At 32.7% G+C, this 18,691-nt stretch overlaps 3 protein-coding genes across 3 annotated transcripts; all 3 read left to right on the forward strand.

Moving 5' to 3' along the window:
• The first annotated feature begins 178 nt into the window (after positions 1-178).
• On the forward strand, positions 179-5,432 carry LOC132758823 (solute carrier family 22 member 4-like). Its single transcript, XM_060750528.1, has 5 exons — positions 179-665; positions 1,586-1,802; positions 2,253-2,457; positions 4,263-4,499; positions 5,251-5,432. Exons 1-5 carry the CDS (start codon positions 294-296, stop codon positions 5,387-5,389), a joined length of 1,170 nt encoding a protein of 389 aa, XP_060606511.1. The 5' UTR covers positions 179-293; the 3' UTR covers positions 5,390-5,432.
• Positions 5,433-6,612: 1,180 nt separating this feature from the next.
• LOC132758825 (uncharacterized protein F23F12.3-like) lies at positions 6,613-8,275 on the forward strand. The gene is made up of 3 exons (XM_060750529.1): positions 6,613-6,772; positions 7,224-7,296; positions 7,837-8,275. The coding sequence occupies exons 1-3, from the start codon at positions 6,663-6,665 to the stop codon at positions 7,963-7,965; spliced, it is 312 nt and encodes a 103-aa protein (XP_060606512.1). The 5' UTR covers positions 6,613-6,662; the 3' UTR covers positions 7,966-8,275.
• A 3,315-nt stretch (positions 8,276-11,590) lies between these two features.
• On the forward strand, positions 11,591-18,534 carry LOC132758826 (collagen alpha-5(VI) chain-like). The gene is made up of 6 exons (XM_060750530.1): positions 11,591-11,719; positions 12,593-12,780; positions 13,766-13,877; positions 14,578-14,691; positions 15,503-16,054; positions 16,602-18,534. Exons 1-6 carry the CDS (start codon positions 11,656-11,658, stop codon positions 17,186-17,188), a joined length of 1,617 nt encoding a protein of 538 aa, XP_060606513.1. The 5' UTR covers positions 11,591-11,655; the 3' UTR covers positions 17,189-18,534.
• Positions 18,535-18,691: the final 157 nt, after the last annotated feature.

Consider the following 18,691-nt stretch of genomic DNA (forward strand, 5'->3'; position numbering starts at 1 on the left):
ATGTCTGTTGATATGGTGATCGCGATAAACATTCAGACATGGAGCCCTCCGCCTCTCATTTTTCTTAAATTTTAATAAATCAGGTCACATGTAAGAAGTGTTCATAAACCTTAAATGTTCAAGAATAGTATGCTAATTCCATTTACTTGTAACTGATTAGTCCTCAAATGTACCTCACTTGTGATAACAAATAAGATGTTTTTATGTAACGTTACCATTTATATATTAAAAGAATATTAATGTTTATTGTGTAAGAAAATAATATAACACAAATATAAATATAATATATAACAATGGATAAAAATCACCATCCGGAAGAAATTCTGGAGAGAATAGGTGGATGTGGAAGATTCCAAGTGTTTCTTTCAGTGATGTCTCATTTGATGAAATTGCCAACTGTGTTAACAATGTACCTAATGGTGATCTCTATAGCAACGCCCGAATGGCGATGTATGGATGACAACGGACCTAGTCACGTGACTGCAGCTTTTAATACAACTTTTCTACATGTTAATTCAACTTACGCAAATTCTTCTGATATAGACTATTTTGGTACAGCAAATCACTCAAAACCGTACAACAATATAAAAGCATGTGAAAACAGAAATGGTACCCGGTGTAACAATATAGTTTACAGTGATGAAATGAAAACGATAGTGTCTGAGGTAGGTGGTCCACGACAATGAAAGAGAGCTTGTATTCTATGTGTTTATGTCAAGGTTTAGTTTAACATGTTGTATGATATATATTGTATGTTTTTTAAAAGGTAAAGCTGCTTGTTTCAAACGGAAAGAAAGCAAAGGATAGTTGCGTATAGACTAAAGCAACCTTAACTACAGTGACTATAGCAGAGTTATTAAGTGAGCAAACTCTATAATGTTATCAGTTAAATACTTTAATACAATTTGTAAATGTGTGCAGTCGAATTGTATTATATTCTTTATACAGTGAGTCACTATAAAAAAAAACATAATCTCCTTAATTCACAGGACTTGAACAAATCCAAATATATAGCAGGGCTATACAACTAAATACTTCATAGAGTATCATAGGTTAATAGAAAAAATACAATGACAGATACAATGTCATGTTGATGAAACTTTCCTTGTCTAAATACAAAACTACCGATAAACATAAACTTGGTTGCTTCAATATTTTCAACAACAAAAATGTAGGTTTGTATCAAATACTGCAAACATATTTTGTATTATCTGGTGTCGTTTTTTCTATTATAACCATAACTCAGTGTATTCCAACCTTTATCGCTATTGGTTCGAATCTTTCATGTAAGAAAATTGTAAAATTTGCTGGTCTTTGTTGTTGGATTGTGGGGGTTGCGTTCATTGAACGCCGCCTTTCCTTGTTGATCTTGTTAATCATATTTTTTGCCTGCAGAAGGTAGGTGTTTTTACCCGGATGCCTACTAATGCCTGATAAAAATGCCCGGGTGTGGTACCTTGGGTGCTTATCTACCACAGCAGGAACGACATACAGCCTTTAAAGTTCCAATGTGATTTTACACCTAACAGAATGATATTGCTAATTCTATATGTCCTAAACTATTTCTTCTCTTGTTTTTCTCCAGTGGTCAATGTCATGTACCTTACCGTGGGTTCCTTCAACAATTGCCTCAATTCAAATGCTTGCAATATTATTTGGAAACCTGGCTTGCGGCCAAATAGCGGATAGCTTTGGTCGAAAGATGCCTTTATTTTCATCACAGCTGTTACTTATTGCTGCTAACTTAATTGGGTATTTTTCTACATCTTGGCTGATGTTTGGTGTTGCACGAGCAATATGTGGTATGTTCGTCCTGCATTTCTAATTGATATTTTTAGTCATTATTGTCATCGTATATCTATTCATTTACATTTAAATTTCCAAGTTTGAAATAATCATTGATAATACAAAAAGGTTATTATTTATTAATGCATACGAATAGAAATAAAACTGTAAAACTTACCATTTAAATACAGTTAAAACATAAAGTCGCATACTTTATTTTTGACGGTTTACTCAAGGTTTATTTATTTAATTTAGTTACAGTTAAGTAACAGTATAGTAACATTTAAGTTACAGGTCGGTTATAGTTACATTACAGTTATGGTAAAGGGAGAATTAAGTTAAGTTGTTTATCTTTAAGTCTTTTAAAGGTACAGTTAAGTTATAGTTAAATTACAGTTAGATTACAATTAAGTTATATAAATAGATCAGTATGTAGATCAACCAGTCACTTATATTTTTATAATCAGGTATCGGAATGGGAATGTTTTTGACCGTTCAGTACAGTCTGTCCACTGAGGTCAGTGTATCCAGTTGGAGACCATGGATCGTGGCATTTCCAACATGGGCATTAATGGCGTGTGGACTAGCATTAGTGAGCTATCTGATGCCAGACTGGAGAAAACTTCATCTGCTCACAACTATAGTAACAATTCCATATCTTCTCCTGTGGTGGTAAGAAAAAGAACAATGTGTATAAATAATTTCATGTTTTGATGACCAAAGGTTAATTATAATGAGAGATAAGGCACAGGAAACAAGATTTGTTATTGAAGCTTGATTAAGTATAGGTTAGTGTTCGAGAACGTATTTAATGGAATTAACTTAGTCGTTGACAATAAGATATAGAGGATATTTGTTTGTTTGTGTGTAAGATGAAATTTTATTTCATCGAGTGGGCTTTAAAAACAGTATTCTCACGAGTGGCGTAGCCACGAGTGAGAATACTGTTTTTAAAGTTCACGAGATGAAATAAAATTACATCTTACACAACAAACAGACAAATTTTCTTTTTATTTTATGCTTTAAAACAAGTTAAAACGAAATTTCCATAATTTTAACGTTGATATTAAAATCTGTTTCCCCCGTTGAGAGCCCCATTTAGAGGGAATTTCTCATTAAAAACAAGAAGTCTTGAGCTGAAAAATAAGTCCGCCAATGAAAGTTAAATGAATGTGATATTTATTCATCTTATTAAAAAAATATGAATGATCGCTTGTTTTAATAATAAAAACAAACAATTCTTGTAGGAGAAATCATCCAACCATCCATCCATATTTCTGTTACTTACTGCGAATTTATATTAGACCTGGCTTTGTAAAATGTAAACGGCAGCCATTTTTTAAAGTCGTGTATTTCATGGGAGGAAAATAATTGTGTAAGATACAGAAGGATATAATTTGGATTTGTTAGTCATACACCTTTTTAAAAGAAAGAAAACTTATTTGAGGATTGTAACAGACAAAAAATAAGTGTTGACAGAAGTGAAAACATTCAGAAAAGGAGCTAGGAAAATGGAAAACTTGGAAGCTTGCTAAGGCATTGTAAGGAACGCTGGGTTGATTTACTTATTTTACGAGTGATAGCTGTCAATGCTTTTCAATTTTTCATAAAGCATACGGCAGTTATTGCTCGTAGGATACTTTAATATGCCCAAATGTCATCAAGAGCAGTTTTGCATGGGGAAGGAATGTATTTTTCAGACTGTAAAAACGAAACAAAAAAAATTTAGAGACGAAATTTTGTGATTGGAATTTGAAGGAATAGAAGTAAGTTTTCTCTCTTTTAATTCTTTTGACATTTATGTTATTTATCTATTTCAGCTTTGCTATTTTTTTAACAGCCTGATATTGTCAGAATTGTCAGTAAAAATAAAATTGAGGTACCACATGGGGAAAATCTTAAAAAAGTAGTTTCGTCATTGAAAAAAGTGAAATTATATTTTGATAATTTTCACTGTGAAATTATCAAATATAATTTTCACGGATAAATCAGTAATCCACTGAAAACTAAAATAAAACTGATAACAAAAGTTTAAACGGATTAAATTAGCTAAATTTAAAAACTTAAATAATGAACGATTGATTGGAAAAAATCACCCCGCCCATTTTTAATTGTTTTTCCCAATATTAAAATCTAAAAATAAACCGTTTTAATTTAATTTTGACCTTTTAAATAACTTTTCGATCCTTTTAACATTTTCCGAGACAGGAGTAACTCTTTAAAAAATGAAAATCCAAAACCAGTCTTTTGAAAAAAAAATTTTGCGTTCGTTTCAAACAAGAGGAGATCTCATCAGATTAATCAAAGTTCCTTACTATTTCCAGTTGTTTTAAATAATGCTCGCAGATCTGTCTTACCCGAAAGTCGCCTTATGACGTCATCAACAATGAAGAAAAATGACTTGTTTATAATCTGACAATAGTTCTAAGAATGCTTATGTAGATTAATTGTATATAGTCATTGTGTCTGTGTTGCAGGTATTTTCCTGAGAGTTTCCGGTGGCACCTGTCACATGACAGAACTCATGTAGCTAAAGATATCATACAACGTATAGCAAAGTTCAATAAAAAGTCAGTAAATGATGAAACAATTCTTGAACTTCTTAACACGACAGTGCTTGATGAAAAATCTGGGGACAGAAAGAAATATTCACTTTGGAATTTGTTCAATACCCGGAGATTAGCAAAGATAACGGTACTGTCGATGACTAACTGGTAAGATAAACATTCTATTGTACGTGTACAAGAATAACATGTTGGGAAACATTCTATTGTACGTGTACAAGTATAAAAAAAGTTCTAAAACATTGTATTGTACGTGTACAAGTAACAAGAATAGAATAATAGAAAACATTATTATGCACATGCACAAGAATAAAAAAAAACGGGAAACATTTTATTTTACGTGTTCAAGATTTTAAAGTTGGGAAATATTCTATTGTACGTGTACAATTGTTTAAAGTTGGGAAACATTCTACTTTAAGTGTACAAGTTTTAAAAGTTGGGAAACATTCTACTTTACGTGTACAATTTTTTTAAGTTGGGAAGCATTCTATTGTACTTGTACAAGATGTTAAATAGTGTATACGCGGAGCATTTTTAAACGTTTAACATATTTTTTACATTTTATCATTAACACGGAATGATTAACTAATTAAGTTTCATTCAAATCATTTAAATTTGTTGAATATTAAAATGCTTTTGCCAGAAATTCATTTAAAATGTTTATATCTGTAAAGTACATATATATGTATATCCTACATGATTTTCTTTACAAAGTTGTATTATATAACAATCTGTTTATTCTTTAGCATAATTAATGCTACTCAACGTAAAGCTCAATGTACATGTTTTTAGTAAGAATGAATTCCTCTTTTATTGTTTATAATGTTCTACAGTTCGTGTTGTCTTATAAATAAAGTGATAACTATTTCTATATCAATGTTTACATTCTCCATACATGTAGGCTGGCTCTGGGACTATTATCATACGGAATTCAGTACGGGATAAAGGCTTTATCTGGCAACTTCTTTTTCAACTTGTTTTTATTTAATATCATTAGCGTTCCAACAACCTTTATAGCTATCATACTCAGTAATAAGTAAGTGTTTAAACATTTTAAAATATTTATATATATACGAGGCCCTCGTACCAATTTGACAAATTTATTCATACAAAAATAGTTACTTTAGTGCTCAAAGTTGATGGGTCTACAATGGGTACATTTTCATAAGTATTTCATAATAGAAATGTATCATATAAATATTCTTATAAAATGTTACTTAAAAATAGTTGATAAAGCTCTAAATAATTAAGTATGAACCTGTTAATATAGAAAAATGATTCCCTTTAAAAAATTTTTATTATTGCTTTTAAAATTTTTATTGGGTAGTACCACCCCTGCCAACATCATTTTAAAGGATTCCCCAAAAGGGCAAAAACAAAAACATAGATTTTTTTTTGCCATAAATCAGGGGGAATTTTCAAACGATAATTTTTTTACAGTTTTTGTATTTTTAACCATGATTATGTTATTTAAAGCATTTTTTTCAGAAAATTTCTTAAAAAATTTTGTTTTCGATTTTAAAAAACATTTTTTCAGAATTGAAAAGGGGAAAAAAAACAGCCGTTTTTACGTATTATGCAACTTTGAGTTTTTTCGTGGGAAAAGTACAATATAGGACTTATGCTCAATGTGTCATTGTTTAAGGGAAACTTAACGTGCGGTTATAAAATTTTTTTTAAAGATTATAGGAAACAATGTTATTTAGCTATATAATATTCAACTAGTAATCAAAATAATCGATGTTTTTTTATATTTCTAAAACTTAAGAATTTTTTAAGAGGTTTAACCCCACTCAAAGATAGCCATTACAATTTTAAAATAAAATTTATTGTACGTGTGATGTATACACTTAAAATTAAATGAGTTCTCATAACTATGGTGTGCGGTAGAGAAAAACAATTTTTAGATATTTTCATCACCAATTATTTATAAATGTTTATATATGGACACAGTATATTAATATGAAACATTTCTGCACATTCACTCATGATCTGCTTAATATCCCAAATGAACTCATCAATACATGTTCATTATCAACTTAGGGGATATCAAGATGGAATTTAAAGGTTGAAGACTTGAAATGTTAGTAGTTTTACAAAGGAAATCAAGTAACTTTAAAACTATAGAAATTTTCTTGAACTTTGCATGATTTAAGATAATCAACATTAAGTTGGGAAAGCCAACAGTATCAAACCTGGACGGTCTGTACATCGCCTGTCTCTATACTGGTGGCAAAGTCTGATATAACCACATTCTATAACAGCAGGGTTATAAATAACACGTGACGTGACTTAAATATTTTAGAGACGGACATGAGGGATTCGTTGACAAATGGGTTTGCCTTGTTTGCTAATCTTGGAATAGGTGTAGCCTGGGGTCCTGTACAACTTATGTCTCTAGAATTATACCCCACTGTTGTCAGGTAATGTAAAACAACAAATGTTTAATTTAAATATTTCAAATGAATCTTTCAATAAAATACAGACCGAGATCATTATAGACACCAGACCGCTATTTTTAACTAGTTGTAATGAAATGTTTGCATTAATTAAATTACAATGTATTGCATTACTTGTGTCACAAATTTTTGTTTAAGAAAGTAAACATTTTCAGTTTCTCAGTTTCTTAGTGGCATTTTTAAAAAAAGTATTTTTCCAATTTATTCCTATCAATTAACTAACAAAATGTATCTGTTGATTAGATTAGTGTTGTTGTATTTTAAATTATCTATTGTGATACAGTTATTATTACAAATTCATTTATATAACTTTATGTATAAAAATAGTTATTCTATTGCTTGTTTTAACGTGAATAAAAACAATCATATCTATTTATAAATGAATACTGAATATTTAAAATTGATCATATTACAGAAGTATCGGTTATGGATTCCTGAACACCTTTGCAAGAATAGGAGCAGTAATCGGACCACAACTTGCCTATCTGGTATTTATTTTCACCATATACATGTATAAAGGATACTGTTTGGCAATATGGCCGTGTATCAATATAATTTTCACCTGTGACTCTGGGCTATGTAAGATTGCGTCTATTTAAAACCTGTAAATATTTACAACTATAATAAACACCGTGACTGTAAGTGCTCTGCTATATGAGCTTTGTATTGCTTTGTTACCTTTTATAAGTGTATACATGTACCTCATGCAAGCAACACCTATGGACTGCAATGGAAATGATGATGTACCCTTTTTGGGTTATCATTGCTGTTGGTGTGGTAATCACTGATTTTAGTGTTGTTATCACTGATGTTGGTGTTCTTATCACTGGTGTTGCTATGGTTATCACTGATGTTGCTATGGTTATCACTAGACAGCTGGTGTGGTTATCACTGTTGCTTGTACGCATTTTTTGTATGGTCATTGAGCCAAAATCTTACCTTTTTTATTAGTCGCCGGTAGAAACCGACTTGATGTTTTAGTATCAAAACCTCTACTTATGTTATATATGTTATAATTTACGATTCAGGATACACGTATACCTGGAGTGATGTATTTCGTCTGCTGCGGTGTGTGTGTTTGTTGTATTATAGCATCTTTACTTCTGCCAGAATCACGAGGAGCAGATCTTGATGATAAAATTACACATAAAAAGTAAATTAACTGTTTGGTTTTAAATATGCTGCTAGGAAGGACGTTTCACTATCAACGCCATGATCTGGATTTGCATTGATTACGTTACATTATATGAAATATTTTTGTGACAATGTTATTTAATAGAACAGAAATTTCATTATATATACACTATAGAACTATAAAACTGCTTAAGATAAATTTTATTATTTCAAATTTAACAAAACAAAATAAAAGTCTGCGAGGCTATAGTTATATTCGTACTTGCTGTCGAATTGTACAAGCAACTATACGATTTCAGAATATTGTACATAATGCAAGATAAAATAAACATTAACCAGATATACATATATAGTTAACTTATTTGTATATGTCCAATAGATAAAAACGGGTCGTACTATGGGAACGTACCTTGCGTACAGGCGGTCGGCGTCCATTTTTCTTTGGAGCATGTCTTCTTCACCTTTGGAGGGATTTTAATGAAACTTCAAAGAAATGTCCACCATTATAAGAAGCCGTATCGCGCATAAAGAACAAGTCTCTAGGTCAAGGTCACTCTTAGAGGTCATCTAAAAATGCTTGTCCCGGGCAAAACTTCTACATGCTTAGAATGATGACTATTAACTTGGCACAAATGTTCACTATCGCGAGGCGGAGTGTCGCACGCTTATTTCAGGTCCTTTCGACCCAAGTCAAGGTCACACATAGAGTTCAAAATTCAGATACGCAATATGAAGATGTATATAGGGGCCATTTAGTTATCATTTATTGATGGATTGTTACAAAAAATTATTATGACTGTTTCTGTGTCACATATCTAATTTAGGTCAATATATGCAAGGTCAAGGTCACTTAAGATGAAATATCCAGACCTTATCTCCAACGCCTATGGAGGGATTTTATTGAAACTTCAAGGCAATTTTCACCACTAACATAAGCCGTGTCACGCTTATGAACTTGATTTTTTCTAAAGCATATCTCCAACATGCATGGAAGAATTTTTATAATAATTCATAGAATATTCACCATCATGAAAAGAATTGCTCCGTGCTTTAACTAGGTCTTTAAGTCAAAGGTCAAGGTCACACTTAGAGCTTATGAAAAAATGCTTGTCCTGAGTAAAACTTCTACATCCAGTAGGGGATTTTACACTTAGCACAAATGTTCACCATTATGAGGTGGGGTGTTTTACGCAACATATGGTATCTACAACTAAAGTCAAGGTCACACATAGAGTTCAAATTTAAGAGAAAAATGTGAAGATGTGTATAGGGACCATTTATTTATTATTAATTAATGGACTTTCATACAAATGATAACTATCATGACTATACATTTAGGTCTAACAAGTGTAATTTAGATTAATAGTTGTAAAACCAAGGCCACAAGGGACGATTTAATATCCATAGAGTGTCCAGTGTGTATCTCCTACATGCATGGAGGAATTTTAATGTAACTTTTTATAGAATTGTTCACCACAATAGACGTAGTGTCCTGTGCATGAACCAGGTCTCTATGTGAAATTAGATCTCTTTGAAAAACGCATGTCTGGAGCAAAACCTCTACACTCATTGGGGAATTTTAACATAACTTGATACAATTTTCATCATTGTGTCGTACATAAAATTCAGGTCCCTGCAACCAAGGTCAAGGTAACACATAGAGGTACCATTTCAGACGAAAATATTAATAGGAACCAACTTGCCCGTCATACTTCTTATTGCCTACATATTAACCTAAAGTTTTTGTGACGGGTGTATTTTGTGACAATGTCAGCCTTGTTTCTATACGTTTTGTTCAACAAGGTTAAACAAGACTTTTTTCTTCTTTTGTCTCCAATATTATGAAGAAATAAAATCCCTGACGTCACAAAAGCAAACATCTTTTTCTTTTATGACCAGATGAATACGTACAATGCTGGTTTGAATTTAATTTATCATTGCCCTTTCTTAACCATACTCGTAGACTTCTATTTATAGACAATTTTAAGAGAAATTGATAACGAACATTGCAGACAATGATCAGACTGCACTGGCGAGATTTTTGTCACCAGCAGGATAAGTTTTTATCAAGTCGAGCTAACGCCTCAGTTAACTATGGTGGCTGATTTGTGCCATTCGTGTTTTGCCCCGCGACCCCGCCAAGCGAAAAGTCGAAAATTAACAAGTTAAAATGGCGGGGGCGCGGGGTGAAGTTTAAAAAATAAAACTTCGCCCCGCGGGGCCGCAGAGCGAGATTTAAGAAATAAAACGGCGGGGTCGCGGGACGAAAACGCGCTAATTAGAGGGGTCGCGGGGCGAAGTTTAATAAATAAAACTTTTATTTATTAAGTTTCGTCCGCGCACTCGCTAATTAGCGTGTTTTCGCTGTGCGTCCCGCCTTTTTAACTTGTTAATTTTCGACTTTTCGGTTGTCGGGGTCGCGGGGTGAAAACACGAATGGCACAAACCAGCCACCATAGTTAACAGTATTTTCCTCGGGATGTACTGTTACCCACAAACCCATGTATTATTTATATAATGTATATCCGTATCAGTACCTGTAACTGATACAAATCATTCTGATTGGTGACTGTTTTCTTTTAAACATTTTGTGCATCAACAACCCTGGTTGTAAACTGTTCGCATGATATGCCTTTACTGTGGAAGAAGTAAACATTATGAGGACTAATATCAATTTTAACTTTTTTTAAAAGTGATTTGCATTGTTCTTTTATATAAAAGCAACGTCATGACTATGATAATTAGGCATTGTGTATCTATTAAGAAAAGGTCTATGCAATTGCATAAGACACTACGTTTCGTAAAATTGTCTGTTTATCTGTCCGGAGTAACACAGTTTTTTCACAACAATTTCTTTCTCACTATCAGTACTTCCCAGACATGTATATTTATACATATGAGCCGTCTCATGACAAAACCAACATAGTGCGTTTGCGACCAGCATGGATCCAGACCAGCCTGCGCATCCGCGCAGTCTGATCAGGATCCATGCTGTCCGCTTACAAACCCTATCACAAGTAGAGAAACTGATAGCGAACAGCATGGATCCTGATCAGACTGCGTGGATGCGCAGGCTGGTCTGGATCCATGCTGGTCGCAAAGCCATTATGTTGGTTTTGTCGTGACGCGGCTCATATATATTCGTTTGCATGTGTTTTACAATTATATTTTTCCGGGCTTGAATTTGGAGCCGGTATTGCAGTGACGGATACAGGAAAATAATACTAAAACGTTACAATGTTGCAAGTACATGTATCTGCGATCCCGGTGCCTGCAAGAGCTCGGAAAAATATACATTCAACAAATTTTATCGATTCTCTTTTTTATAAGCATGTTAGAATAGAACCAGTTATTACTTATTTCGTGCGTGATGATGTTATAAAGAACGGTTTATCATTCAAATGTTTTTGTTATATCGACATTCGTGATTATATTCCTGTGCATTTGAACTGGAACCGTGAATTATTCTACAACAATACACTTAACAATTGATATTTATTATATTCAATAGGTTTCCAATATTGAATAGCACCGTCTGTTTAAAATTATATTGATCACAAAAACTGAAGTATGTTGAAATCAGTTCAATCAGTATGTTTAAAATAAAACTTTAACGAATACTTCCTCCTTTGTCATTGAACCATTAAAGGAAAACTTTGATTTTGTCTACGATGTAAATGTTGGCTCTTTCAGTCGTTTAAAACCCGTCAGTTATGTCTTTTATTTTCTTAACTGTAATGCTCGCTGGTATAACTATGTGCGTGATGGTAGCATATGGTATGTACTGTTTATTTATTTTGTTTCGTGTATATAATACATTAGGATTTGTAACTATATTATAAGTAAGGCCTGTTTGTAAAGATGCAATATGTAGATTTATATGACCGGAAGAACTTTGTGAATGACAGTGCCACGATCTTTATTCATGTGTTAACTGTTATAACTGGCAAGGGACAAACATATAAACTTTCATAGCTTTCTGCCTCATTCCTAAATACATTGTGTAAATATTGTTCATAATATCATATCATGCTAAATATTATGCTAAATTTGAATATGTGGAATAAATATGTTTAAACCAAAGTTATATGACCAAGATATACATTTAACGACAGGTATACAATTGCTAACTATAGGTTGTCTTTACAAATAAGAAAATGATTAATATCAAAATCACAAAAATACGTAAAGAACAAGAAAATGCTTGTCAAACGTTTCAGATTCATAGATGATAAAAATTATTCTAAGTTATTGAAAACTTGACTAACGTAATACAGGTCTAGTTACTTAATAGTCACGAGAGTTTAAACAATGTATTGACGATTATGATAAAAAATTATGCCATGTTTTATATTTGAGCCGCGTCACGACAAAACCAACAGAGTGGGTTTGCGACCAGTATGGATCCAGACCAGCCTGCACCTCCGCGCAGTCTGATCAGGATCCATGTTGTTCGCTTGCCAACCATATTACAAGTAAAGAAACTGATAGCGAACAGCATGGATCCTGATCAGACTGCGCGGATGTGAAGGCTGGTCAGAATCCATGCTGGTCGCAAACGCATTACGTTGGATTTGTCATGACGCGGCTCATTTGTGTGTTTAAAAGGGAAACTTTGTAAATAATGATATTTTTTATTCTGCAATAAAGTTGATTGTTACGTTGAACCAACGGAATGTTTCCAACCAAAAGTCTACCATTTTATAACAGAGAAGGAATCAAGAATGTTCATCAAGGTACACAGAGGTCGTCGATCTGTTGATTGTACTGGACATATAGGTGTCACAGTAAATTGTTACAACGAAAACAGCTGTGAATGTAATAAGGCAGCATGCTCTGTAAGTGGCGACATCAATATAACATGTTCTGTGTTCTAAGAAAGACATAGATAAATAACATTGAAAGAATGTAAGTTTAATACTGAATTTATTGAACAAGTTGAATAATGAATTTATTGAACAAGTTGAATAAAATTATATTTTGCGAGCCACTGGCAAGCATGATATTATTCGACTATTAAACGAGTTAAATAATTTCAGTAATGAACTCAAACGAATTCACTATTTTATTTATCACATACAAAAATATAGACCGTTTTAAGTGAAAAAGAAACATTTTTCACTGACGCGCATTTAGTGTAACGCTAATATTTAGCGAGTTTTTACGCTATGTTTATATCACGCAAATGACGTCACGTCAAATTATATGCACGGCCGTGCAATACCATTTATACGGAGTGGCAAAAAAAGGGCACGGTTATATGATAAAAGTGCATTGATTTCGTATAATAACATAATTATTTATAGTACTATAGACTTTCCATTAATCTCTTGAAATACTGGTTTTGACAAAAAAAATAAATAAAATCTTGTTTAAAAAATCTCAGATTTTCATTTTGAAAAGGAAATCAATTGATTTATTCTCCTTGCTGATTTTAAATACAGAAATAAACGAAAAATAGCATTAAATTGTACATTAGATTCGGCACTTGCACAATTCACTATTTATTATTTATTCTTTAATTTTAGTGTACCATTGACATTAACTACACAAAATATTACTTTAAAATATCGTAAACATTCATTTATATTGATTTAATTTTTATGATCATAAAATTCAGCCGTTTGTCTGATGTTAAAAAAAATCTTGTGTACCTGTGTAACGAATTTCAGTGATCAAAATTCACAGTAGTGGTTTGACTCAGAACTGCGTTGTTACATAGTCACTAGCCTCTTGTCAAGCCGGTTTTCACTCTTTTCCCGATCCTATAGATGATGAGTGATATGCTGTAACCATAGATGTGTTGTTTTATTTAAATTATAGCAAGAATCAGATCGTGAATACTATTGTCATTCCCGCCAAACACCATGTAGTTCAACACAAATATGCTATCTCAAAACACCTTGTCCTGTTCACTGGGAAACGGAATGTGGGTGTAAGTTACTCTTTCATATTATGTACGAGTATATGTTAGTGTTCATCAGTGCTGTTCTACAGGCATAAGAAACCTCGACGGGAGCGATAGCGACAGGAGAATGTTTCTAATTTCTGTAGAACAGCTAAGGATGAATACTAACATATTTAGTGTCAAACTTTATTCGGCCTCATAATCATTCACTTTATAACGTCACTATGTCGTTCAATGAAGTACTATGAAAAATAGAAGTCGACTATGAACAAAATTCGATATAGTATCGACTCCTGTTCTTCTATGATAATTAACTCATAGGATTTTTTTTAAAAATACAGCGTTTTCATTGGATTACAAATAAAGTTGGACACTAAATTAAATTGTCTACTGTAAAATTCTAGATTATTCTGTTTAATAGATAGATATTATAAGAATCTTACACCGGCTGGTCTGTACCGGCAGCCGGTGTAAGATTCTTATATTCTAGCACGGGTGAAAACGGTAATCCTGTCTGAGATGCAAGAAAAATTTAAATTTACAATTATTATAAAACACATTTTAATCGTATATAAGCACCTAACATTTTTTCTTTCTTTTCTTAATAATTATTGACTTACTCTTGGGTAGAAATATCTAAAATTCTTCAGAAGCTTTTAAATGTCTCTGTTATATCACGTGACTACCATCACCGCTGTAGATAGCTTCTTGTTTTATTCTATTTTAGATAATGCATGTCTGAGCAACCCATGTAAGAACGATGCCACGTGTACTGATGTTGGAATCTTGTCGTATGCATGCAAGTGTAGATCCGGTTATGGTGGAAAGAATTGCGATATTGGTAAACGATGTACCTTCTGAAACACATTCCTGTCTATTCTTTGAATCTTGACATATAAACGTATGAAATTATAAGCAAAAGATTAGAGACCGTAAGTCTGTCGGTCACGTGGCAACTGAATCAAACTATGCAATAATAGAGCAGATCAAGGTCATCCGCCACATTCATGTAGTCTGCGCTGTTTGTTATTCAGCCAGTACTTCAGTTTTTAAGTATCCCAAAATGATGAATTATGTTGTTCAGAACGAAAAAAAAGATAATTCTACTTTAGATATTTACTGTGATGTGGCGTAAACATAGTATTCATGTGCAGTAAGGGTTATTCTATTTTCAGAGTGTGGTTTATTAGATTAAACTTGAAGTTATACCCTGAGAAACAAATTGTTTTTAAAATAAATATTAAAGCCACTATTAAATTACTTTGATAGTGGAAAAATATGTTTCCTTACATAACACACAATTATGTAGTATTTTCTTTTGGACATAAAGATATTTAAGATTTTCGTATGTTATTATATTTCGATTTTATTTTGTTATTCAGGACATGCTGAACTTTAAACGTTTTCATTCTGACGGTTTGAAATTTGTGAAGTTGGCAGCCTAGCTTCCTAAAGAAAACTAAGAATACATATAAAAAAATAAAGATCATGATATTGAATAAAAGCTTGGAATGATCTAAGAAAGTGTCCATAATACATTCCCGACCGTTTTCATGTTTGTAGTATTCTTAGTTTTCTTTAGGCTGCTAGGCTGCCAACTCCATACTGCTGGGCTGCCATCTTCACGAACATATTAATATTGTATATTTCAGACACGTATGTAGATGTTGTGTTCTTAATTGATACTTCCGAAAGTCAAAGTGAAGCTACTCTGTTTAAACAGAGACAGTACGTAAAGAATTTCATATCAAGCCTATCAATAGGACCAAATGATTTTCAAATTGCAATAGTAACATGTTCTTTACATGCGAGCGTTGAGGTATATTTGAACAGCAATTCAACTGTAGCGGAAATGACAACAATATTAGACAGTATCCAATCTGACAACGGACCAAGTTTTATAGGTGAATGTTTTATGTTTTTAAGGACGGAAATATTCACTTCTGAAAAAGATGCTAGATATTATGCACGTAAATTTGTCATTGTTTTAAGTGATGGTTTGTCAAGCAACCCGACTGACACTGTTCTACAGGCGGGCCTATTGAAGCAAACGGGGATCGACATCTTTGCCGTTGCTACGGGAGACCAAATCAATCATAAAGAACTGTCTGATGTAGCGACACATTGGGATAAAGTGTTCTCCGTGATGACCGATGATGTCATGCATACAATCTTTAAAACACCAATTACAGTTAATACCGCAAGTGAGTCTTATTTTGATTGTTTGTTTGTTGTTATTGCTGTTGTTGTGGCTGTGTGTGTGTGCGTGCGTTGGTGCGTGCATGCGTACGTGCATGCGTGCGTGTGTGTGTTTTTTTTGAAAATGTCCTAAAATTTTTAGAAAGTGAAACGATTTAAGAAATAATTTACGTGTTACATGAGTTAAATGACTGATTTTGGAGTATTTGCCACCATATTAATCTGCGTGTCTAACGCAGTAAGGGTATTTTGCATATTCCGATTTATTTTTGATATTTTACGTAAATTTTCAGTGCCGTTTGCAATGTATAAATTACTTTTTTGTTTACTTGACATTTTACTTTTTCACATTTCCAAAGTTTTCATGAGATTAAGCATGAATCTGGAGGCATGCTTCTTAAAGTCAAATATTCTTGCAGCTGCTTTGAAAGGAAACTATATATGTCTTATTGCTTAAGCACTATCTACGAGCAATGCCAGATGGTTTTGACGAGGAGACTTTTGAGACTGTCCTTAGTTCTCATATTCCATTCATCTCATGTTTTATTTCAGATTGTGATCACCGTTATAGTGATTTATCTATAATGTTTGACCGTTCAATGGATATATCACCGGTTACATTTTATGAGCAAATATCTGCTGTTGGAGATCTTCTCAAGACCATTTCACTCGGGTCAGACAATGTTCATGTCAGTTTATACCAATATTCTAACGATGTTGACGTCGTTTTCAACCTTGACGAATATTTCTTATCTGGAGATATGGTCATAAAACTAAATGGAATAGCGCAGTCATCCGAAAACGGAAATACCACAAACGCGCTTAAATTCCTGCAACATGCTTTCGTTGTTGCAAATGGAGCCAGAACAAACGTGAGAAAAATAGCCTTACTAGTAACAAGCGGACACTTTGAAAAAGATATAATTGACGATTTGATGTCTGAAGCAAAAACTTTAAAAGACATGGACGTTATATTGGGAATAGTTTCAGTTGGCATGAACGCTAACATTTCTGCATTATCTAACATAGCCTCAGATCCGGCCGTAGTTTATGTTATAGGGAAAGAGTTGGACATAGATTACAGTGTTCTTTACACTTTAAATACATTACTAGAATATGACGTTTGTGAAATAAACTAAAAATAAATTCACATAGAATATTTATGAGAAATGCGACGGGTATTAATGGCATTTTCGTCAGGAGACTTCGATTAATAGATTTTTTATTTAAATACAAATGACTTGAGTCTCGAGAACATGGCGAATGAATCTATTCAATTTTTGACATTACAATTAGAAACATCTTCAATTCTAACATTTTTTCACTATTAGTTGGCTGGTTGGTTGATTTGGTATGTAATAAATATACATGGACAATTAAAACAACATGTTTCTATCTGAACTTATCAAACTATTATCATTATTAGTCTTATTTTGCTTTTCTTTAAATAATTGATATATCTTATATTTATCTATTCATTTTCGATGCAAGTTGTAACACATCAGCCTTCTAAGTCAACAAACGACAATTTATTTCGCCTTATTTAGCACATATATTTATTGTACATTGGGAAAAGACTTCAATAAGCATTAGGTTGCTTCCAGTCTAATCCTTTTCTTGTTTTGATTATAAATATAATGTATGTAAATATGCTTATGTGAGAAAGAATAAAATATGTTTAAACCAAAACAACATGTATGGTACAAATATTTAACACATACGTGTGAATAAATGTATTTATTTACGGTGCATACACCGTGTCTTTCCATATATGGTAATTCCTCGTGTTTTTAATGGTTATAGTTTTGGCGGTAATTATGCACGATTTTACGTGTAAGTTGATAAAATATAGTCATTCGAGGCATTACGTTCACGCCGTCCATTTGTGAAATTTCTTTAAATATAATTTTCATATATTACGAAATATCATGGATAAATTTATGGATTTAACATCGCCTTATACAGATTTTTGATATCTTGTTTTATCTATTTCAGATTCTTCGTCTTTGTTTTAACATGGATGTAAAAAATTTAAAAAAAAATGAAGGAAAGGGAAGATATCAATGCTATGTTTTGATTTAATCTGAAAGTAATGCATTTCATATAATTAATGGTTTTTTATTAGACTCAAAATTGGGGATATGTCAGATAGGCGATTGAAGCAGCCGCTGATCTAGAGCTTTGGAGCTTCCTACCTCCCCCTCCCAAGACGGAGTAGGGTTGGGTAGCCCGCTCGCAGCATTTCTGACTTTGGCTTTTTCCACTTATTTTATATTTGATACTACCTGCGATTGATTAAAAATAGTATTTCTTAGAAATCGAAGTTCATTAGGTTTGGTTGGTTGGCTCGGAGAGCAGAGCACGAAAATTTTAGAACTACACTTGCAGTTTTCCTTCAAGTATTGATCAATGGAGTTGTTTCTTTTGTTTCCTGTAAATTTTTTGTTAAATAAACGGGACGGCTTAACGGCATGCCCTCTAACCTCGTTTTATGTTATGTTTTTCTTTAAAGCTGCATGCTTGAATGTAGGTGTATGTTGGAGGATAATAAATAATTTATGCTCGTTTGAGAGCATCGAATAAGAGCATAAATAAGCCATCAGGACATCGGCACCAAGGATACCACAAAAAAAGAGAGACTA

Source organism: Ruditapes philippinarum, unplaced genomic scaffold (assembly GCF_026571515.1).
Source record: "Ruditapes philippinarum isolate M1 unplaced genomic scaffold, ASM2657151v2 ctg300_1_1_1_1, whole genome shotgun sequence".
Taxonomy (NCBI): Eukaryota; Metazoa; Mollusca; class Bivalvia; order Venerida; family Veneridae; genus Ruditapes; species Ruditapes philippinarum.